The sequence below is a fragment of the Patella vulgata genome, chromosome 5, assembly GCF_932274485.2.
Source record: "Patella vulgata chromosome 5, xgPatVulg1.2, whole genome shotgun sequence".
Classification (NCBI taxonomy): domain Eukaryota; kingdom Metazoa; phylum Mollusca; class Gastropoda; family Patellidae; genus Patella; species Patella vulgata.
The window spans coordinates 54,372,431-54,398,137 of NC_065883.2; the positions used below are offsets into that span (position 1 = coordinate 54,372,431).

Below are 25,707 nucleotides of genomic sequence, written 5' to 3' on the forward strand. Positions count from 1 at the left end.
GGTCCTCCGGTTTCCTCCCACTGCTAAATACCTGTACGCGCAAGCGAATTATATACATAAAATTGAACCATATGTTAGTCCCAAAATGATATAGTTTGTGTCGAGTGGACGTTAAACCCCATTTCTCTCTCTATCATTTACTTCGGGCCATAAATGGGTCTAAGACCTCATTTAAGTCACCACCTATGATACAATTTTCAGTTGTAAATAAATCTTATGTCTTTAAAAACTTCTTTCTAAATATTCATTTCGTGCATACACAGATACTACAGAAAACATTTTATCGTCTATTTCTAGGTCTACTTTAACAACGCGACCCTCTTCATCTGCAGATTCAATTACACATTTTTTTTTAAATTATTTTTTTAAAGTATAGCTACCCCCTTTCCTCTATTGTTTCCCGAAAAACCACAATATATAATCCCATCCCACAAGTGCACAATAGACCCGAGAAAGTCTTTATCCCAAAAAGTTTCCTGAAGACAAATGATGTTTGAATTTGATTCGTGTAATAAAGAAAATATTTTATTTATTTTTTTAGTCTCTTAAACCGTTTACTTTCCACATTATCAAAAATATAAGAGATAAAAGGTAAACAGTAGCTAAATTGATGTTTCTTGTCCACTTCGTTCACTTTCATTATCTATTAGCTTCAGCTTATTCAATCGGACGCACTGAGTTGTTATTCATACTATTCTCTTGTTTGTCATATACTTTGTTTTTTTTTCGGGGGATTGGATGGCCGAATGGTTTGCACGTGCACGCAGTATCATAAAGTCTGTCATTGAGTCAACTGGCGTGGTTTCGAATCCCCGGTTGTACGTGACAAGGAATATGGTAGCTTGTCCAACCTCGTGGGTTTTCTCCGGGTCCTCCGGTTTCCCCCCACTGCTAAAGACCCCTACGCACAAGCGAATTATTGAAATAAAATTTTAAAAAATCATATGTTAGTCCCGAAATGACCTAGTTTGTGTCGAGTGGACCTTAAACCCCATTTCTCTCTCTTTCTCTCTCTTGTTCTTTTCGACACCGGTTTGAGGGGAAACATCTTCACTCGCGTTTTGAGTCTGTTCATCACTTGTTAGATGGTCGTCATCACGCACATTTGTTTCGTCACATTTTCCCGCGTTCTTTGCTTGCTCTCTTGCTATAGATTGAGTAGAGTTGACAATTAAGTCGGTATCTTTAGGCTTTGTGTTTTCACTCGACATATGTTGATCATGGTCAAATTCTTCTTTTTCTTCCATATTGCACTAACACTTACTTGAAACATTATTAGGCGTATTACAAAAAGAAGCTGGACGCCCATACGCCATGTGACCAAAATGTCCACACTTATTACAACTAATTTTGGGGCACCTAGAAATTAGCTGCTTCGGGGGGAAACCTTACCCTGGTTATTATGCAGAACTTTAAAACTTCTTATTCCTTCATGTGTGTCGAAATTCATCGCCCACGGTAAGGATGTAATGTGGGGTGGAAACGTGCATTTCACATGCCTGGTACCGTTCGCTTACGTTTTAAACATATCATAAAGTGACGGATAACTTGATCAGCTATTTCTACCTCATGTGATTCTAGTGTTTGTAGTATAATCTCATCTTCGATGTGAATACGAATATTCCTAAACGAAATATGGAGAATATAACATTTTAACATTTATAATTTTTTCCACTAACGATTCCTTCACACATACCAATCGTATTAACTACTGTATTTAAAGGCTCAATACCACTCTTGTTGTAACTGAATAATATGTCCCAATCTTTATTTTGGTCAACAAATTGTACTATTTTACAATATTCCAATTAATTGGTGATACAAATTTCATATTAACACACCTAATTTAAAAAACTGGAATAATTCAACTAAATGATTTGAAAAGCCTAACGTAAACCTTTTCAAATGTGACTTGGATTTAAAAATATTTTCGAACCCTCTGGACAAGTAAAATAGGATGTAATGGATAATTTACACAACAGGTAGGACACTTAAACATCTAATACTTAGAATAAGGCTATTATTTATTTTCTGGAGCTGTCAAACCAGCAAGAGTGTTGTTGTCCCTTTAAAGTTATTTCAATTATATTTGGCTTTCTAGGGACACAACCAATACAACGCCCATTTTCATATCTATATTCAACTGCTTGAATAACATCACCAATACATATATTTCTCAGACTGATAACATTTACCTTCAGGGTCCTTTTTTTTATATTCTATCAGGTATCCATGTTGTGAGGGTCCAGGCCCCAGGGGCAAAATCCCAATTTCTACACACTTAAATATCCAGATCACATTCCAGTTATGTAGAATTTTAAATCCCAAAAAATCGAGGGAAAAAACAAACACAAAGTCTTATAAACGAGGTCAGATCCGCTTGACTGCACTTCGGGAGCACATTTAAAACACATCCTTATTATCATTTGTATTATCCCACTGTTCTCACATCCGCTAGACACTCGATCAACACCCCCCCCCCCCCCACACCATCACCACCACCACCACCACACACACGTCATTCAAGCAGACAGCAAACTGATAAAGTGCCAATTGGTGAATGTTTTTCGGAAAATCAGGTATTTTTATTGTGAGATCAGGTGACTCTACTTTCCAGATGTACCAAGTCTGAAATACGTTTAATTCAACAGCTACCTATAAATGGGAATGTATCTTAAAAGGTATGTGCCAGATCAATAAATAGCCATTGTGGTAAACGACAGCATCATACATAATTCATGCTATATTCGCACATTAGCCCTTAGCTATATTTAAAAGAATAACACTGTATCAGCATACATATCCAACACAAATATTGAGGGTTGTAAAATTTATTTGCAATAATATGCCACAGATGGCAGCTTATTCGAAAATAAAACTTGTATGTTGACCAAATTTGTCAAGGTTCCTGCACAGACCCGACATATATACCTTCAGTATGAATAGTATTCTATACGACCCTGAACTTAGTAGTCAGTCAAAATACCAGTAAGACCCAACTACTGCACCACTTTCCGTTTTGTTTGTTTGGTTTTTTTTTTGGTTTTTTTGTTATACAGATGAAAGTTACATGTTGAACTAAATCTATACAACGAATACAACAGATATTGACCTACGACATCCGTTTAAAAGAATGTAAATATATAAATTGCGTGTATACTATTTATTAATCACCGTAGTAGTTTAGGTGTACAGCCTGAGCAAATTTAATTAAGACAAAATTGATAATTTGTGTAAATATTTAGTACAAAATGTTGTAGGCTACATCATATCTATTCTACGCGCCATTTCCCGTCGTCGCCTGACTTCCCTCCGTTGTCTACATTCTGCTATCAAATACATAGCATTTATAATGGCAAAGTGGTTACCAACAACCTTATTAATATATAAATATAACGAGCATTAACAAAATATGGTGAATATACATGAAGTCCTGTTATATTTTCTATCAAAAAGAGGAGATATTGATATCTCAACGACTTAAATTAATGCACGCGACATTATAGGACTAATTGTAAATTAGAACTAGCACACACATCTGCCTATATGTGTATATAACACAATCCCGTGAAACAGACAATCTCAAAGCTTGTTCTAAGTGTAAATGATCTTCCTGCTAAGGGATAATGGAAATTCTCTCGTCTTTATTGCTGCTCATGTTTATTGGATCTGCAGTCTTTAGAGGATACATATTTTCTATCAAGATAGGTGAGTAGAATATATCATTTTCTCCGAGGACTTTTCTGGGGCAATTTAAACCAACAGTACAGTAAAGTTAATCTCAAGGAGCTTCCACCTCTTTCATAGAAGTCAAAATAAAGTACTGAATTGGGTTGTTCTGTAGTGATGGAACAAGCCATTTACGATTAACTTTATATTCTGTAAATCCGTGTGTTTATTAATTTTCATGTTCATTTGTAGCCAACTATGTAGATACAAGAACACACAATTGATTATATCTCAACAAGGGCTTTATGTATCGACGTAAAATTTTCAACGAAGAAATATTGTCTACCACAAGACACATCAACGTATAGAATTCAGTGAAATCGACAGTTTTGTTTTTAACCCAAATCAAGTTATAAAGACATCTATTTTATTGTGGTCATACCTAAGATGATTATCTTCCATATCTTTTCAGCGTCTATAAACGGAAAAAGAGCATTGTAGTCCTGGTTTTAATCTTAAGCCACAAAAAATAACATAGCTAAGACAATTTATTTGGTCAGTGTTTTGCGTGGATACCAGAATACTGAAAATTAACAGCGTTATACTCCCACTAGATTTTATTTGAAAATAAATACGGTTTATCCATTGGCTGTAAGACAAAAAAAAATTAGGGTAGCACCATAATGCTTCACATCATGTCTTTTTAAAAAAATCGTTTAAAAACTGTAACTTTAACCATGACCAAGATGTTTTCGGAAAAGCGGCAATCTGCGGATAGTGCTAAAATGAAAAAGACCCGCCCTTTCATGATCCCAATGCTTTACACTAATTTTGAAAAAACAAAACCTCTAACAATTGTTCATAACATCAATAGCGTTCACAGGGTTTTCGGAAAAGGGAGCGTTACACCAGAACCAACGGTCGCAGAACACTTTACTCAATAGAGTTAGCCATCTCATGGCCCAATGCTGTACTTTAAAGCTGTTTAAAAATATAGCCTCCAACGTGTTCAGGAGATGTTCCAAGAAGGGGCGTAACCCCGTAACGAACATCACAGAAAGGGGTCATCCACACCAAATTTGAAAAATATATATGTCAAAAACTTTAGCAGTATAATTCTACTCACCAAATTAGAAAACAATCCGATCACAATAGTAGCCTCTATCGCGTTCACTAGGTATCAGACAGAGGGCAACTCTAGAACCGAAGGTCGCGGAAGGTTTACGAGATGTTCCAAAAAGGGGCGTAACCCCGTAACGAACATCACAGAAAGGGGTCATTCACGCCAAATTTGAAAAATATATATTGTTAAAAACTTTAGCAGAATAATTCAACTCACCAAATTAGAAAACAATCCGATCAAAACAGTAGCCTCTATCGCGTTCACAAGGTATCAGATAGAAGGTAACTCTAGAACCGAACGTCGCGGAAGGTTGAAAATCGACACGACCCCAATGTTTCACATCAACTTTTTTAAAAACTGTAGCCTTTATCGCATTCAGCGCGTTTTCAGCAAAGGACGAAAGGTTTCAGAATGCTGAATATCGATATAGTTCGTGCTCGCATAAACTCAATGTTTCACACAAAATCTGAAAAAGATTTGGTTAAAAACTATGGCCACTATCACATCCACAAAGTTTTTATGTAAGGGGGCATAACCAAACATATGTGATAAGTCTCATATGTATCAGACAAGAAATTATGGCATGTGGTGTGTGCACAACCTTTGTACATTAAAAAACACAACACAATGTATATGGAATACAATCACTGGTTTATACACATATAGCACGACGTTTCGAGAAGTATTCTCTTATCGTTATCAAGTACAAATGATTGTATTCCATATAAATTGTGTTGTGTTTTTTAATGTGCTCAATCACTAAATGCCACCCAAGGATTATAACCTGTGTACATATTTTGCATTTTTCGTGTAAGGCAGGGATTTTGATACACACCAAAATCGAACTCATGCAAGATTTTTAATCCTGAACACAACCTTGGTATACGTATTACATTTTTCCCCAGTTTGTTTGGATGTTTCGGCCCGATTTTCACGAAATTCGAACTCAATCATGATTTTGGTGTAACGGTGATATATTGGAATGTTTTTTAAAATCAAAAACAAATTGCTATAATCAATAAAGGTGCAAATATTGACAGGAACCGAAATCTTTGGGATATAAACATATTTCACGTTTCGTCAAAATTGTGACATGTAGAGTGTCCGCAAAAAAATGTGAATCGACGCCCGGGCGGACAGGGGTGGCAACATGAAAATCTTGCTGAATGAAAATTAACAGATTGTTTTTTTTTGTTGTTTTTTTTTTGAGGGGGGCGGGGTCAAATCTGATGTGAATCATCGGGAATAATTAGTATAGAAGAAATCATGCTATGATGTTATATACATGGCTATTCATTTGCATTAGTATGTAAACCGTAATTTAGAAAATTTACAATTGATACTTTGTCAATAATATAAATAGAAATGTATTTATTCACCGATTTCTTCCACCCATACATTTATTTATATTAGCTTCAAAACACGATCATCAATACATGTTAAAAACTATTGACGTTGTCATGACGCATTGGAGCTTTCTTTTGTTAAAATGAAAATAGGACTAATTGGATATATAGTAATTTGTTCCTACGTTGTACTTAAACGATAAACGTGGTCGAACTATATTAGATTTTAGGAATTACAACACAAGGCTGTACATTTTATTCTATAAAATAGAACTGAAATCGAAAAATGTTCAGTTGTAATACTGCCGCGTTTGCAAATACAATTCTATGGAAATCTGCGTTTCCACCTACTTTTTATCCAATTATAACTGTTAGCGCATCTTTTACATGCACTCCAATTTTTATCTAAGACAACACTTTACTTGTGAGCCGCGCATGTTCTAGCACTAACTAGTGGGTACATGGGTTAAAATTCCAGAACTTTTTTCAGGCTCGGATTTATACAGTCCTAAGACCATCTAGAAAAAAGAGCTAAATTTTGGATGTTTGGGTTTGGCCTGGTTCACTGATTTTTAATTGCCTGGAATGCTAATCTAAACAACATGTCCAACTTGAGTGACATTATTGCCCCGATATAAATAGTTCAGTTAGATACATGTTGATAGCTATAACCCTGCCATTGTGGGTATCAAATGACAACATTTTAATTTCTAAAATAAAAAGCTCTTTTTATATAAAACATATTTATCGATGATGAGGTTGATAGATAACAACTTAACACTATTATATACAAATTACTCAATATGACACTTGAAGAACAGCCTAAAAGTATGTAATACAAGGTTGTGGTCCCTTTAGAGGTAAATTTAAATCCGGGTAACTTTAAATTAATATCCGTGTTTACGAAGAATCCTATTGATTTTAACCAAATTCCGATAATTACTGCCAGAGTTACATATATGGCCCTTTATCACTTTGAAAAATCTGGTGGGACGCTCTAGGGGCTAAAGTTAATATCCGATTGACTTTAAATATATACACAGTCTTTAAGCCTTAAGGTCATCCGACGAAGAAGCCTATTGATTTTCAACGATTTCTGATAATTACTGCCAGATAGTTATCAACTGATTGATTTTATATTCATACACCGTGTTTACGCCTATATATAATAGTTTCGATTGACTTTAGATTGATACAGAGTTTAAGGTCTTGAGACGAACAAGTATATTGATTTTCAATGATTTTTGATAACTTGAACAGCTAAATACATGACATTAAGTGTTTTGCATATACGTTAGCATGGGCCAAACAAATTCTAATGATTTTCTGATAATTACATAATGAGTTGTTACTCTTAATCAGATTTTGGTGTATTTTAAATATTTCATTACCGACAAATATCTCTGTTCCTTTTGATATTCACGCATATCAGACCTAATTTCCCGTCTTATGACCCCAATTGTACGAGAAATCACGTTTTTATCTTGTCCGATTATACATTTACATCCCAAAGTTCTGGGTTCCAGTCGATACTTCGGACCGTGTCTGCCTGGATTATGATACCTGATTGTACGAAAAACTTGTTTTTAAAGCTTGTTCTCTGTCCATCTCTCGCAAAATGTTGGCGTCTCTTGCATGGCAATGCCTGTTTCCAAATATATTTCATATTCATACTGTATATTAAATAACAAATAGATTGTTTTGAGGTAACCTTTCCCTGTATTTAAAAAATCAGGAAATGTTCATATTTTTGCACGAACATAAGATATTTTGGGATCAAATTTTCTTTAATAATAATTGATAAGTTTGTAAATAGTATTGTACCTTGTAGTCACATATAGTACATGTACGATGGCTCAATAGGCCCTTTTCTATGGAAATAAATATGCATAGGTGAATGTAAAGTGCCACTGGCTAGAGTTATACAAAGATAATGTGCCCAACAACGCTTATTTTACTTATGAATATTAATCTTCCCAGGAAAAAGGTCCAAAATTGGATAACATCAAATTGGTCAATGTCAAAGTATATCAGTAAAATAGTGTAAGATATTTTATAGCCTGGCTTAGAGAAGTTGCTGTAGATATTATCTCATTAAATAAGCTTATTATTATCGGTACTTTATGTAATATTTGAATCAATTTTTATACGCCCACATTTTCATGTGGACGTATATTGTCGTCGCCTCTGTCCTTCCGTCCGGACGTCCGTCCGTCCACAATTGTTTGTAAACACTCTACACGTCACAATTTTTATCTGATTTCAATGAAACTTGAAAATATAGGTTTATCCCCCTAAGATCTCGGTTCCTATCGATATTGGCATGTATCGGACTGTAAATTCATGGATTATGGCCCCTGATTGTACGAAAATAACGTTTTTAGCTTGTGAACAGTGTAGAGGTCACAATTTTTATCCGATTTGGTTTAAATTTGAAATGTATGTTTTTAACCCACAGATCTTTCGATATTCGCGCATATCGGACTATAACTTCCTGAATTATGACATCTGAGTGTACGAAAAATCACGTTTTAGCTTGTGGACCCTATAGAGGTTACAATTATTATCCAATTTAAAAAAAAAACAACATTCGAATATATCACCGTTACATCGTAATGTTTGTTGAGTTCGAATTTCGCGAAAAGAAGGGCCAAAACTGCCGGACAAAATGGCCGTCCCTCGTACGAAAATAGTGTAAACATCTGGTAATCAATGCTGTGGACCCTCCAGAGGTCACAATTTTTATCCGATTTAAAAAAAAACGTGTGAATATATCACCATTACACACTAAGATCTTGGTTCCTTTTGATAATCGCGGATACCCGAACTTAACTTCCTGGATTATAGCCCCTGATTGTTTGAAAAATCACACGTTTAGCTTGCGGATTCTCTAGAGGTCACAATTTTTTTTTCCGATTTTAAAAACCGTTTAAATACATCACCATTCCACCATAATGAAGGTTGAATTCGAATTTCGGGAAAATCGAAATGAAACTGCCCGACAAAATGGACGCTCTTTGTACGCAAATTGTGTAAAATAGTGTGTGTAATACAAAGGTTGTGGACCCTCTAGAGGTCACGATTTTTATTCCATTTTGATGAAACTTCAAACATATCTTTATATCCCAAAGATCTCAGTCCCTTTTGATATTTGCACATTTCAGGCCATATCTTTCTGGATTATTGCCCCTGATTGTACAAAAAAATTGCGTTTGTTTTTAGCTTGTTCTCTATCCATCTCTTGGAAAATGTGGGTATATCCTGCCTGGCAGCCGCTGGTTTTTATTATTATACTAAATTGTTATTAAATTTGTTTACTTCTATATTTAATTTGATTAGTTTCTCTAATTCAATTTAAATTGAACATCTCATAGAACCTGATATTTGTATGCCCTGACTAAAACAAGATGCTGTAGATATTACATCTAATTAAATAAGCTTATTACTTTATGTAATATTTGAATCAATTTTATTTTCATGATATAATTATTATATTAAATTATTATTAAATTTGTTTATTTCTACATTCAATTTAATTATTTTCTTTTATTCTCTTATTCAATTTTAATTTTAATTTCAATTGAAAATCCCATAGAGCCTGATCTCCAAATCATCTAGCTTTTATATTCTAAATATAGAGCAGTGTAATATGACACTTATACACTGCACCATCTAAATAGATAATAATTGGGCGACAATTTATTATCTTTGAGAAGTTGATGACAGGATTCTCTTCAACAAACTTCCATTATCTGTGAGGTCAAATTCCTAAACTTGAAGAAATCGGGCTGATTTCTAGTTAGTCTTAAGAGTGTATAACCGCTGAACTACGGCAGCCAGCAGCCAAGCTTGTGATTCTGCTTTGACTCAGTGGCTTCAGTTTTATCTTAACAAAAATTGGGCGCCAGTGTCAAAACTGAATAGTATATGAGTGATTTGATCAGTTATAAGACGAACAGTTGAATTCTGTAATCTTTTGAGTAGGTTTATGTGGTGTGCCAACTAACAAAGAATAAAAATTATCAATGTGGGATTTAACAAGTGACTGTATAAGAGATCTAGTGGTTAAAGTGAATAAATATCTGCGTATATTACTTACATGTATGTTGCGTATTGTCAAGTTTAAAAACGTCCCCTTGGACAAAAGTTATATCAAAATTACAAACGTCAAGGAGAAAATACAGCTTTTGTGATTCTCTGTAAGTCTATCTATTATGAATTTTTTTTCTATATTAAGGTACTCTATCAGTATCCAATGTTCCACCGCCTGTTTCAAGAACAACTTTACAGATCACTTGTAATAGTCAAATAAACTTAACAATTTACTCCGTTGCCGTACAGACTGGTTACCAACTTTTATTATATAGAGAGGGTAAAGAATTTAAATTTTACTTATAGCATAAAAACAAGTGACGTGAATTATTCTATCTATTGTTACTGCACAACGATATATGGCTAGCATTATGCATCCAAGAACCGGTATGCTTTACATTTGATGAACACCTGGGGATCACGTGGCTAAGTGGGTAAGACGCTGGCTCGTTAGCCTGGAGGTCGGGTGTTCGATCCCTGCATTGGCCGAGAAAGTTCATCCAGATTTTCCGGCGTGGTTTCCCCTTGTCAGTGATGCAGGACGGAGGGCCTGACAAGGACAGCTGTCTAGTCGCTCGGATGGGACGAAAACCCGAAGTCCCGTGTACATATTGGCGTGCACGTCAAAGATCCCTTGGCAGTTGGAATTCAATATAAGAGTAGCGCCGCTGCCCGGGCAAAATTTCCCTCATTGCACACTGTATGGCGTATGCCCGTCTTTATTAAGGCTGAGTCACACTAGTGGATTTATCCTTTAAGTAAAATCCTATCGAAAGTCTTGAAAGTTTAGTTTAGTTTAGGAGCAGAACAGTAGGACGTTAAACCCCATTTAAATTCATTTCATTTTTTTGATGAACAACTGGGATTAGTCGTGTGTGACAAGTTTAGATCGTTACTACTTAACATCGATTATGGTTATCCTTAAAGCCCGATTGTCATTTGCATTTTCAGACATTATCTATTTTTTTACAACTTAATCCACGCTAAAACGTACTTTAAATAGCAGTATTTCAGTTTTTAATTTTCGTTTACAGTACATTTGGTAGCTGGGCAGAAATTTGATGTATTGATGATAACAGATGAAGTAAATAAAGCTCTACAAAAAGATTTTCACATATTTTATATTAAGTCTTTACTGTTGAATTCACGGACAGCAAGTTTTATAACGGCGTATTTACCCAATACAGAAAACGATTGGTGTGAAAGTGAATTTGGACAAAATAATGAGACGACTGTTTCCCCCACTGGATCATCTTTTAATTCAAGACAAATTAATGAATTTAGTATAAGTGATGCTGTTTTCAGTGTTTTAGAAATGATATCAAATTTAGATCATTTAGTGTTAATGGTTGAGAATCATTATGGTAAGTACACACTACTTTGCAGTTAGAATCCATGGAAGCCAATTACAAATTTCGGGCGACACTTCTGGTGGGCGTTCCATTTTCTTTACCCTCCATAATTGTCAAACGGCGGAGACATATTTGAGGACCAGAAAGAAGGCCTTGATGACACGGCCTAAGATTATAAACGCTTCACAAGACTTAACAAAACAAATGCACCACATTTGGGCCACCAACGTACCTGTCACGATTGGTTTAAACATTAAACCCAGCCCTGATATTGGCTATTCAGCCGCCAGAATTAAAGACAGAAAGTGGGTATCAACCGCCAGAAGTTAAGACAGAAAATGGATACGAAATGGGAACGAAATGAAATGGGGTTTAACGTCCTACTGTTCTGCTCCGACTGGGCTAATGGCGAAGTGGTAAAATAAACATTTCATGATTATTTTAAAACCTGGAGGGTGCAAGATGTGTAAATCTAGTGTGATAGAAGTGATAAGCAAAATTTTTAAAGTGTTTTATATACATTATTTAATATTGTAACATTGTTGTACCCTTCTGGAATATTATTTCTTTAATAACTATAATTTTCGAACATTTTATAGCGATAATTGGTGATGAAATCAAGAGGAAAGTTGCAACTAGAGGTGTTCAAATAACCTACTACCAGACCCGCATGTTCACTTCAGATCCAAATCTCATTATTACCCTAGAGACTATACACACTACCAGACAGAAATATATACTAATTTTAGCTTCTCTTAATAGCATACAATATATCTTTCAGCAGGTAAACTGCACATTCAATTTCTTCTAAGTATATAAACAACTATGTTTTGATAAGGATGCATTATTCAAGAGCTTAATTTGCCTAATTTATTTACATGCTAGGCCCATAAGTAACTTCGGATGGTTTTGATTTTCAACAGATTTAAATACGACTGACAGTTAATGATTTAATTTAAAAATGAATAATCGAGACTTTGTACATTATCGTAACAACGGACGGGAGGAATATGCTGCTCTGCAAACGATGATAACTCCGCTCAGAATGAAGTAATTTGACTTAAATTTCAACATATCCCCTGTTACTATTATACAGAAAACTGTATAAATCTTACATATTATACAGGTCACAATTCTATGGAATACAATTACTGCTTATTACTGAACGACTTTTCGACTAAATCTTACATAATGCATCTTTAAATAATACAATATTTTACACCTGTCAATAGTGATTCCCAACTGTATGTCATCGGCATTGTAGCTGATGATTTGTCATTCTAACCGACACTGGTCCGATGTGAATATTAGCGCAACCGCTGTTATCACTAAGAAGGATTGAGTAGGGACAAGTTAAAAAAGGTCGTTAATAGTAGCTTTTTATTTTATGTAAATTAAATTCTAAGATCATTGACTTCAATGCACTACTATAATTTCATTCGTTAAATATATTCCCCGGTAGTCGAGATTCCAAACAACATGAAAAATACCATATCCGTTTATAATATGAAATCTCCACAGTGCATTAACAGAATGGGTTAGTGGTCTCTTGTTTATCTCTTTAACCATCTTTTCGTTTCTTACAAAGGTAGATATATATGAACACAGAAAGGGGAAGAAGTTTACATTAAGTCAAACCACACGATGGCTGACGGTTGTTCCCGAAACAGATGAATCGAAGTCTATGATACAGGAAGCATCATATAATATAAATAATATAGCTGTAATAACTGTACCTAAGATTGGTATCATGAGAAAAATATCGGAGGTATGCATTCACTGAATCAATACATAATCGATCAAACAGCTTCTTAGGTTTGTCACAAAAAGAAGTTATTCAGTATGAAACCAAGATGAATGAGTTCGATCTTTAAAGGTCTTGTAATAAAGTTCAGTTTTTAAAGGGCTTATAACAAAATTAAACGCGTATAACAACTCCGGATTCTTCTGTTGCAATTTGTCTTTTGTAATAAATTTAAAGTTTTTAAAGGGCTTATTACAAAATTATGATGACTGGTTTCTATGAACCGTAAAGATGGGTACAGTCGACATATTGCATTCTATCTGAGTCAGAACATATTCTTATGCAATGACAGCGAGGTGACATTAATCTGTTATTTCATTGGCAAACTAAAACTTTGTGGGTTTACTTTTAATTTTCAGTATTTATCGCTGTCTCCATTTCATACCAATTTTCTGTATACATTATTATGGAAGCCTGAAGGTCGAAGATTAAATCTTGTTGCGTATCTTAACAGTAGATGTATTAGGAAAACGAATAGAGATATATTTCCAAATGTTCACTTTGGACTCAACAATCGAACATTAGATGTGGTTGTAAACACTGTAAGTAGCCAAATAAATGATCATCCCGACTGTTTCCACATGAAGGGTAAATGTTACGCATATATCGTCAAATATAATCTAAACGTATACCGTACGCGATATAAGCTCCAGGTTGGCTATTTGCATGCGGATTCGTTTGTTTATCGCACATTACTTGCTTAAAGCCATTGGCCAGGGATCCTATACGAGAGCAGTGTTCTGTGGCATAAGTACAGCTTTTAAGAAGACCTGGCGTGCTGAAATCTGTCACAAGCTTAAAGCTGCTAGGTTACGAGGAGACACCCTTAAATGGTTTCACAACTACTTAGAGGGACCAAAACAGTCTGTTGTTACTTTTGGTGTTTTACCATGGGGCTTCTGTTCTCGGACAACTTCTTTTATTGTTGTACATCAATGATGTTGTGAATGAATCAAATGTTCGATTCTTTATTGACACAACTACTTAGAGGGTCGAAAACAGTCTGTTGTTGCTGGAGGTTTCACCTCTTACTAAAAAAAGATTTTCCCTAGGACGTTCGATTCTTCGCTAACGATACCCCACCCTCCTGCCGCTCGCTATCCGTAAATAATTGACCCTACCCAGTACGCAACTATTCTTAAACGTGGCTGGTATCCATTAATCCACTGAGATCCGAAGAACTGACAACAAAACAAAATCTTTTTTATCTACTCTTAAGCTAAATAGTGTAACAGTGTTCCTATCAAGGAGAGGTCTCTGATCACAATCATTTGGTCTTTTACCTTTCAACGAAATTGCAAATGGAATAAACATATCAATCACATTGATTTTGTTTTAAGTAAAGTTGTCAGTTATATCGGTTTAATATTCCTTAAATACAGACTAAACCCTAATAAATATCTATGCGTCTTCATTTTGATTATTGTGACACCATCAAAGACAATTCTACGGACAAGCTAGCTGAAAAATTAGGCCACGCAACTGGATGCACTTCGGTCCATATCTGTTGCTGTACGGGATACCAGCCATAAACTGTTATAAAGAAACCGTTTTTATTACCCTAAAAGAGAAACGCAGAAGACATGAACTTTTTTTTATAAAAGTGTTAAAGGCCGTTCTCCACAATGATTGAATCTTAACAAAATGTAACTGCAATCTCCGTACAAAACACTTTACCTGAATATCAGTGTATAATAAATATTTTTTATAATTCTTTCATACCATCGCCAGTTAAGTCAGAACAAATTAAGCCCAGACACTAAAAATTAACCTTCTTTAAATACATTTAATTCGAAACTAAATCCTTTTTATCAAGATCCCGCTTAAACCAAACCATTCATTGGAAACTGCGTCTCGCCTGTAGCAGTCTGAACGAACCTAATTTTTTTACGTCATGCTTCTGACATTCCATTTTGTAAATGTGGTCACTAATTCGAAGATACTGAACACTTTCTCTTGAATTACTCCTTATATTCAGATGCCCATATTAATGCAATGAACAATTTCCTGTCTACTCTTCGAAACGCTGTTATTCTACGTAACGGAATTGATCACACTGGGGGTTTTGTAAACATTTGGCGCGCGGGGGTCGACTAAAATAGTTTAGTTCATATTTAGGGCAACGAGGTACACACACTCACTTTGAATAGAACATGTTTTCAATTGTGTGTCTTGTTTATTTATCAAACGAAAATACACGTATGTATATCTGACAAGAATCTCAACAATTTAAATGAAAACATTTTTTGTGTCGTATTTCAGTATGAACCTTTTATTTATAAAACCATTTTAAAAAAAGAAACTGTATATACTGGTATATGCATGGATTTATTAAAAGAACTTTCAAGATTAATGAATTTCAGGTGCGTATTGATGATAGTCGCTTCAGTTTAATACAAATATAGAATAATCGACAGCCACCCCTTTTCACGTTTACCTTTTCTAGCATAATAAATGAGAACCCTTTCGAAATTGAAAGTATTATAGAGGGGTAGATTACAGGCATTCACTTAAAATTGGCTAAATTTAGCTAAATGAATGTGGCAGTCTTTTTAGATTAATATCCCTTGATATTTGGTTCATTGTTTCAAAAAAATTAATTGCCTGTAATCTACCCCTCTATAGTATTCACAATTTTTTGCTTGAAAAATAGAAAACCCCTGTTGATTTCCAAAGCGATAAATCCCACCATCCCCAAATTATTTTTAATTATAATTAAATCTTGATTATAGAGGATTTATGATGATACTTGCCTTAATAAAATGCGTGTTCCATTATTGAAATTATGTCAAATTTTAATATTGGCTCAGATGGGTGACATTGAAGATCAGTAATTGTTTAACGATATAAGATGGTGACTTGCAGACTTCTGTCCCCAGTGCGAAACTATATAAGACTACAAAGTTATCAATCGATCTTTATAAAATTTTAATATGTAAAGATAAGTAGAATGGACAAACTTATCGATTTTCAACAATTTCCGATAATATCTCTTCGTTATCATTTCAGATTAGATCTTTATGCAATTTGATTAATTTGTTTAGATATTGCAAAGATCATTAAAATTGTGACACGGATGACAGGGTATATTTTCATCAACCCTGGATGTTTATTAAACGCTTGATTTGGTGTAATAGTGTTTCATTTATACGTTTTTGTCGTTATTATTTGACCTGTTGTGTACTGTTTTGTATCTTATTTAGGCCTACCATTTGACTTGGGGACGATTTGGAGGTTTATGTTTTGTTGTTTTTTTGTTTTTGTTTTCTAGCTATATAATCGTTCAGTCCCAAGATGGTGAATGGGGAGAAGTAACTGAAGATGGAAATTGGACAGGAATAATCGGTGAATTACAGAATGAGGTGAAACAGTACAAAGATTTGATTCTGAAAATCTTTGAATATCTTTAAAGACAATTTATCACACAATAATACATTCTACAGAAGATATCGCGTGTGTGATATATTTCATAATCTACTGCGATATCTCGTTAGGAGATATCGCTTTACATGAATTTGATTGGTCAGTTGAAAAGGAACTACTTTTTTTATTTTCAAAGAACAGTTCATTTCTTATTAAAAGTAACTTTTTTTATATTAAAAATGAACTATTGTTATTCAATTTACCTTGATGGAAACACTGGGTCAATATGAAGGACTTTGCAATGGTTGAATTGCTGTCAAAAAATGATGTATCACTACGCCGTAATGTTCAGTAAAAGTGAAATCTACAGCAAAGAATTATATTTATCCATTTGTGCATGTAAGAAGGGATTGGGTGATAAATAAAATCCCCTACTCGTCTTATTTGATATCAAAAAATATCAACACTTTATCAACTTGTGTTGATATTTTTTAATATCAAAAAAGACTGGTAGAAGATTCTCTATTTATACAATTGTTTTAATTCTATAAATCTGACATATTATCACTAGCAACTAATGTAAAATTATCATCTTTTTCAGAAAGCGGATATCTCGGTTGCCCCTGTATCAGCGACGGCCAAACGTAAAGAGGTTGTTAGCTTTTCGTATCCATTTTACATTGAACACACGTCTATTATTCTAAAACCAGCAGGTGAACGTGAAAATAACTGGTTCACGTATTTTAAACCTTTTAGCTCACACGTGTTGATATGTGTGTTAGTTTCACTGGCACTAGGAACCATGGTATTGTTTGCTGTTGAGAAATGGAATCCATTTTATGAAAAACACCCGAATACTCCAGTTCAGAATTTCTCGGGTGTGTTTTGGTATCTTTATGGGGCAATGTTAACACAAGGTAAGAAAAATGTTTAACATCAAATAGAATAGTGAGTGCAACATTCAATTACCAATAATAGATCTACCCCACAACTAAATTATATACCTTTAATCAATTATTGAAATATACATGTAGGTCCAAGTAAACAATGTCCAAGGACAATTATACAGCAGAAAAAAATTCCAGATGCGTATATCTTCAAATAAACACATTTAATCTTACTTGAAGTATAAACTCCTAAGGGTTTTACTCCAACTTTTGATATCGTAGACACTTACTATAGGAATTACTATATGATTGCAGTAGCTAGATTACAACTTTTTTTTACTTTATTTTTTTGTGGCCTGAATTTTTGGCTGGCCCTAAGGAACGTACCTTTTTTACCTAATTGTTAACCCGACACTGCGTAGACAGCTTCAACTCTGAACTGCCCTACTTAAACGGATGATTAATTTACCGAGGCATGAACTCCGGCGAGGTTTTCTTCCATGTGAGAAAATCCTTTCATTCACCCTGGGAGACCACTTTTATACCGCCCATTGAAGGTATAAGAGAAGTACCGTTTGTGCTCTACCCCATGTAACATAAACTTGTTTTCTCTATTGTTATAACAGTTTTGCTTGCGAGAGCTCTTTGTATGAATGATGAAATATTAAATCGGATAGTTGTTAACAATGCGTATCACATATTTTATCTGATCACCTGATTTCAGGAGGAGAAAGACTTCCAGAATCACTTGCAGGGCGGAAGTTCATCAGTTTTTGGTGGTTATTTTGTATAATGTTGGTAGCTATTTATAGCGGTAACCTTATGGCTTTTTTAACCATTGCTCGAGTCAATGTACCATTTGATACGTTAGCAGGAATGGTAGATCAAGATGAATATAAGTGGGGTACACTCGGTGGTTCCGCTTACACGGATCTCTTTAATGTAAGTTCAGAACATCTGGTACTACTTCCCATTTGTTTAATTCACTTGGCTAACACATTTGTGGTTATTTACTATTGGGCTGGCGACTCTGCTCGAGTAGCTCCCGGGGAATATAATCCTAGCTGGTACAAACCATTGCTCCAGCTAGGTGGGGACGTGGTGGGTGTCATAGTGTATATTTACTCTTTACAGAACACCTGGTGCTACTTTTCGTTTGACGAGTTAGGATGTTTTAGTTTAGAACAAGAACACTAAAGCCATGTGACCTATACCCATGTTGGTCCTTTTACCCGGCCGACCGTCACAGTGGAGTTTGTTAACTCGAAAGAGGCTACAGTTTGTATACGTCTACATGAAATTTTGTTGTCGCCCCTGCCCGTCCATATGTCCGTTCACATTTGTTTGAGGACAATCTATAGGTGTTAAAATTTTTATCCGTTATGGGCGAAACATAAAAATGTTTATATCCCAAAGATCTCGGTTCCTTAAATACTGTCCCATATCTGGAAGTAACTTCCTGGATTACGGCCCCTGTGTGTACGAAATATTACATTTTTAGCTTGTGGACACTCTAGAGATCCCAATTATTTGATTTTAAAAACCATTCAAAAATATTACTGTTACACCATAATTACGGTTTAGTTCGAATTTCGTGAAAACCGGACGGTAACTTCCCGTCAACATGACAGCCCCCTTTTACGCAAATAGGTGCGTAAAGTGATTGATTCTCTGGAAGTAACCCTTTCTCTGTATTCAGATGGCACTTAACATAATTCAGGGATCAAAAGATCCTGGAATAGTTTGATTTTGGTGTTCTACAGTTATGGCCCCTGTTTTGTGCAATATTTGAAATATGTATGAAGTTTGCAGGAGTTCCGAAATCTACAATTTTGTCCAATTCATTTAAAACTGAATGAGTACGATTATGGATCGCTAAGGCTGTATTAAACAAGATATTGAGTTTTTAAATCTTTGTTCTTTCACATTGAAATATTTATACGCTGGTATTACACAACAAACAGATTTGTGTTTATAATAATCAACATATTAAACAATGCATATTTTGATCATTGTTCATTATTCCCAATAATATGGACAATTTCCTATGGCATAACCTTGACCAGTAAGGACAATATTTTAAAACAGACATGTTAAATTATAACGGCAAGTATTTAATCAGTTTTAACTGATTGTTTTTCAAATTCGATGTGAAGCAAATAGGGCAAAGAGAGAATGAGCCCTATTGGTTTTCTCTGTTCTTAATCCATTTATTGCAAAATATGGGTCTATCTTGTATGATAATCGCTTGTTAACTGATAGTTTTCAAATTCGGTGTGAAGCATTAGGACCACCCTTCAGTTCCAGAATAACACCCCACGCCTGTTAACGCGATAGAGGTTATAGTTTTGAATATATGGTGTGAAGCATTGGGGACATCATGTTCCTGAAGCAACGACTGTGAGTTTTACAACATCTGGACGTTGCTAGATTACTTTACACTTCCCGATTATAGCAACGTTATCTGAAGACACGTGAACAGTAGCGTCCAATCAGAGGTTATGACATAGCGACCTCCACGGAAACCTTGACATGCAACGAACCTTGAACTTTGCAACTCGATTATCACCCAATCGGAATTAGCGCCGAAATATGCAGGGTATTGCGTGAAGGCATTGATAATATGTACGTAGTTAAAGCGAGATTGGGGGGGGGGCAAATAGTTAGCACGTTCGCGCTGTATCATAAGGTCTGTCATTGAGTCAACTATCGTGGTTTCGATTCCCCGTTTGTACGTGACAAGGAGTAGGGTCGCCTGTCCAACCTCGTGGGTTTTCTGTGGGTCCTCCGGTTTGAATCCACTGCTAAAAATCCCTACGCGCAAGCGAATTATTGAAATAAAACTGAACCATGTGTTATTCCCGAAATGACCTAGTTTGTGTTGAGTGGACGTTAAACCCCACTTTTCTTTCTCTCTAAAGCGAGACCAAGCCTTCTATTGAAGATGTGGGGACATGGGCAGACGTGCCTTATTGATATTCAGCTCTCTTTAGGCTTCAGTGCCTGAGTCCCCCCTCCCCTACTTTTTCCCAAAATCTTATTTATCAGATAGAGGCTACAGTTTTTCCCAAATTCAGTGTAAAGCATTATGGTCATGATATAACTAAGTCTATCCGTATTCCGTTTCCGCTATCTGTTCTAGATTCACTCACCCTTCTACGAAAACCTTGTTAACTCAATTGAGTCTGCATTCGGCGACCTTCCGTTCCCGAGTTACCCCCACCCCACCCCCTCCCTCACATCCAACTTTCCCAAAAAAGGTGACCACGACATAGACTACAGCAAGTTGAAACCACCACAACCCCAAGCCTAATCCCATTTTCTAGCAAAGCCTTGAATCGGATTGGGTGAACTCTTTTTCATTCCAGCAAGCTAGGACTTTCCAAAGATATGTTATGCGTTCGGAAAAGCTTCTGGGCAAGAGAGAGATTAGATTTGGTTCACATCCAAGTTTTCCTTTCAGATAAACTGCTGTTTAGACATAGCTGTAGTGTGGGCGTATTTCCACGCTTTGTGTGGCTATCTTTTTAAATTCTATTTTGTAATTACGCACACCCGGATATAAAAACCATCGGGGCTAATAGTACGAAAAATATAGCAGGATTATTATTACATAAGACGGGAGTGTGAAATCAGTCGAAAGTAATGTAAACTTTAATTGACCATAAAATCGATCGATTTGAATACTTTTTGCGTCCAATTTTTTTTAAATAAATGTATTTTTTACGGTGTATGGTCTATATTTCAGAATGCCACAACAGAAATATACACTCAAATTGGTAATGGACTTGCCCGTTTCAGGAAGACAGATAGTGACGTCATAAGTTCTGTTCTTGATGTTCACAAAACTAAATTGACGCAAGAGAAGTATGCCTATGTTGGAGATATGATGGCTCTCCAGTCATTCATGAAGGCAAATAACTGCAGTTTACATATAATAAAAGAGAAATTTCTTCCCCTATACTACAGTGTTGCTCTACCAATGAACTCTAGTCTACAAGATATAATATCTAAAGAGTAAGTTGTATTTTAGGAGCCGAAATCCGTCCTAAACTATAATGGCGTAACCACAGGTTTTATATTGGTACGACGTTATAATCTAAGCGCACGGCTTAGACCATTCTCCGGTCACCACCCCAACAAACTGGAGTAGAAAATGGGGTTTAACGTCCTACTGTTCTGCTCCTACTGGGCTAATGAGGACGGGCATATGAGGGGAATTTGGCCTACTTTTATGTCGAATTCAATCTGCCAACGATTAGACAGCTGTTCCTGTCAGGCCCTCCGTTCTGCACTACTGACAAGGAGAGACCACGCAAACGGTCTACTCGCATTAGGGCTTTTGAGAATACTTTTTAAAAAATCTGAGGGTTGGTGGACCAGTGAGAACGGTTTCATATCCATGTTCAGAATGGCAGATACATGTGAACCTTGTATTGTCCCATAAATTAAGACGTTTTAAGTAGGACCAGGGATTTTGCAAACGTTTTATGATGAAATTACGTTTGACTTCACACTAAAATAAGGCAACCGCCTTTCATAAGGGTTTCTTTCAATTTCAGAATTATTCGAATAACTGAATCTGGATTATTAACCATGTGGATGAACAAATGGTTGAGAAACGGTAATCAGTGTTCACACACTTCATCATCGTCGGTCGCTGCTGCAAGGATACTATCTTTAATTGACGTTCAAGCGGCTTTTTATATTGTGTGCATAGGAATTGTTGGATCCTGTTTCGTTCTTTTATTTGAACGATTAATACGCCTCCGAACTGTTCAATGTAAAATCTGCAGAGTTAGAAAGAAGATAACAATATATCAGTGAATGTTTTACTATTTTGAAGCGATTTCAAAATCAGTGGACCCGTTTTCACTCACAGTAAAACCTATTTCACTGTATATGGAATACAGGAGTGGTATATTTGATTTTTGTCTTTCACACTGATTTTGCAAGCTTTTAGAATCCTTATTATCAATTAGTCAATTACTTTCACACTGTAAATTCCTCATTCTTGAACTTTTTCTTTAAATATTTCTAAAACTATTACATTAGGGTAAATTATGTCATTCGAACTAATATCGTTAATTTCATTTTGACGTATAACATCTATCGCAATGGAGAGAGAATGATGTTCTTAATATCGGTGAGTTTAAGATCCTGGAAACATTTTTAATAGTATTTATTTATTTTAGAATCACGGATGTATTCTTGCTATATGAATTGTGAAGGAATGCCTTCAGCTTTCAATTTCATAATGAATGGAATAGCTGAATCTGGACTATTAACGGTTACGAAAAGATAATTCGTGTCCGCCGACTTCATCATCTTCTGTGGACGTGACAAAGATACGTTGATTATAAACCGTTTCGTACGTCGAGACCGCTACTTTATTGGCTAAATGTATGAAAGGTTGGGCTTTATTTCCATTCCCGGTCCACTGTATACGGTAAACAATCTAGTTCTGACTATATTTTTGTCATGTTAATAACTAGTTGTGTAGAAACGAATCCCGGGGACAGACAACAAATAAATCAGAAGGTCCAATTGGTAGTCGGACTGGTACAACTATTGACGAGACTACATAATTATATTAATCTTGAGATAAAGTCAATATATGGGATCCTACTTTTGTATATAATCTCAATGTTTACATCAGTACTTTGATATAAATAAATTTAATTTCATAATAAATTAGATGCGAATGAACTGTCTGAATATTTTGATCGCTCTGAAGGTACAAAACAGGGTTGTATTCTTAGACCTATGTTATTTGTTATGTTTGCAGATAAGTTTTATGAGCTCTTGGAGAATTTAACTGAATTGTTAAACACGGCTGTCAATGAGTTAAATCCGTTGTGTAATTTGTACTTGAAACGATAAGTGATTACTTGTCGAAACGTCGTGCTATATGTCTATAAACCAGTGATTGTTTTCCATAGAAATTGTGTTGTGTTGTTGTTGTTTTTTTTAGAATAATATGGGTCTTTGACCTAGAATACTTGACATATATTATTGGTACAAATGTGTTTATCGGTCACGTCTTATTAGTTATACGTTCCATTTGTGACAAGTTTTAGATTAGTTACGGTTGAATAGATTAGTTTTGTAGGGACAATTCGCGAGCCCACTGTGTGACCTACTCAATACAGTTGGACAGTGGAAAGCTGTAGATGATGCCATTTTCGAATATTTCTGAGCAGGGGCGCTCACCCTTTTAGAATAAAGTTTTTCAAATAACTTTTCTCTGTATCATGTACTAAGCATTCGCCTAATAAACACCTACACCAAGTTTGAATATTCTAGTTCAATTAAAAGCAGGGTTATTGTGACCCAAAAAGTTTACCAGGCAGATAGACGGGCGTCGAACCCAATTTACTAAATAATAAAATGTAGCAATAGTGATCTATAACTATAAGCAAACATTTTAATTCATTTAATGTCATTTCTAAAATTTAAAAGAAAGATTACCCATTGATATGATTGTTTATTGCATAAATTTAAAGAAAACTTCTATATTCAAGAATATAGACTCATTGATATGATTGATTATTTCATAATTAAAAGAAAGTTTAACTATTCTCAAAGAATCAGAAAAAACCTTGCTAAATTGCGTCCATATGTCCGCCTTTGGAAATCTTAAAACTCTAATAGCTTAGGTATTGTGGGCAGACAATGTGAAAAGACGTAATGATTAAACGAAGAAGTGGAACAACTATTCGACGATGTTATGATAATTCACTTTGATAATAACTACATGTTATTTCGTTTCTACAGCTTTACTATTAAACTGCTTGCAAAGTTTCTATGTTTCACGTTTTCAATAAAGCATTGATGATAGCTGCTAGGAATTTCACTCAACTCCCTCTTGTATAACCCCTAATTTCTGCACGTTATAGACTGACCTAGGCGTTCATTTCCTTCCCAAATATGGAATAAGCACCCCCATTCTCCAAAAACCAGGGGGAGAACATTACCTTATTTGGTCTATTAACCACATGTCATACACTGATAGAATTTGATGGATATTTTGACAATGGTAAGAACTTTACTCAAATATCACTGGAGTTTTTTAATGTATATAAAAATATCATTCGTCTTCATTAGTACGTAGGATTTGACTCACCAAGTTTCTTAACTAATTCACCCGATGCCAACTTAAAGATTGAAATTCATAGTCAACGATTCGCATGAACCTGAACCAACTGCATACTTGACACTACAGTCCCTGAAATCGTCAATAAAGAAGAGTTGTTAGAAGAACTGTACAGTCCATAATTGAAATCCAGGTCTATCAGAAACCAAGTTCAATATTCCTGTTGATTTTTTGTTAGCACTTTCCTATCTACCCGTAATACATTTATACCCCCAAACTCATCCATTCCCGAGATATTGGAGTTTTAAGGTGCCAATGGCGGCCATATTGGATTTATGCTAATTGTTGACCGTATGACGTTATGGCGTCACAGGGAAGTCACCTGGCATTGTTTTTCTAGTTCTTTGGTAGCACTTTCCTATTTACTCCTAATACATTTACATCCCCCAAACTCAACCATTTCCGAGATGTCGGAGTTTTATGTTTCACTGGCGGCCATATCGGATTTATGCAAATCGTTGGTCGTATGACTGTATGACGTAACAGGGACGTCATTTCGCTTTGTTTTTCTGAGCCATCTGTACCACTTTCCTATCTACCCGTAATACATTTACACCCTCCAAACTCAACCATTCCCGAGATAGTGGAGTTTTAAGGTGCCAATGGCGGCCATATGCTAATTACTCGAAAACCTATCTTTTTATTTTGGGCGATTTTTGTTTGGGGGACCTTCAGGGACCCCTTTACCAGATTCCATCGAGATAAATTTTGTTGCAATTTATTCTAAGTATCCATTCCATATGGCTTATCTTTACCCGACTAAATATAGATAATATAAGATACACTACTTATCATATCCAAAAGTAGTTACGTTTGGATTATCGTTAAAGGAACTAAACCTTAATATTCGAAACACGATTTGGAATTAAAATTTGGTCCATTTCAATTAATATTCATGTTTTATATCTTAAAGGG

At 35.3% G+C, this 25,707-nt stretch overlaps 1 protein-coding gene across 3 annotated transcripts in view; it reads left to right on the forward strand.

Annotated features, from left to right (window-relative positions):
* Positions 1-25,707, forward strand: part of LOC126821237 (glutamate receptor ionotropic, kainate 2) — a 92,152-nt gene that overhangs the window by 54,071 nt on the left and 12,374 nt on the right. The window contains exons 2-12 of one of the 3 annotated variants that reach the window (XM_050549615.2): positions 10,376-10,510; positions 11,265-11,594; positions 12,182-12,366; positions 13,171-13,350; positions 13,746-13,928; positions 15,649-15,749; positions 16,658-16,748; positions 17,351-17,666; positions 18,361-18,578; positions 21,385-21,653; positions 22,199-22,260. In XM_050549615.2, the coding sequence (XP_050405572.2) occupies positions 11,300-11,594; positions 12,182-12,366; positions 13,171-13,350; positions 13,746-13,928; positions 15,649-15,749; positions 16,658-16,748; positions 17,351-17,666; positions 18,361-18,578; positions 21,385-21,653; positions 22,199-22,260 (1,900 nt within the window). In that variant the 5' untranslated portion in view covers positions 10,376-10,510; positions 11,265-11,299. Of the gene's footprint in view, positions 1-10,375; positions 10,511-11,264; positions 11,595-12,181; positions 12,367-13,170; positions 13,351-13,745; positions 13,929-15,648; positions 15,750-16,657; positions 16,749-16,768; positions 16,909-17,350; positions 17,667-18,360; positions 18,579-21,384; positions 21,654-22,198; positions 22,261-25,707 lie in introns of those variants that run through there. The other 2 variants (XM_050549617.2, XM_050549620.2) reach the window with 2 other exon arrangements.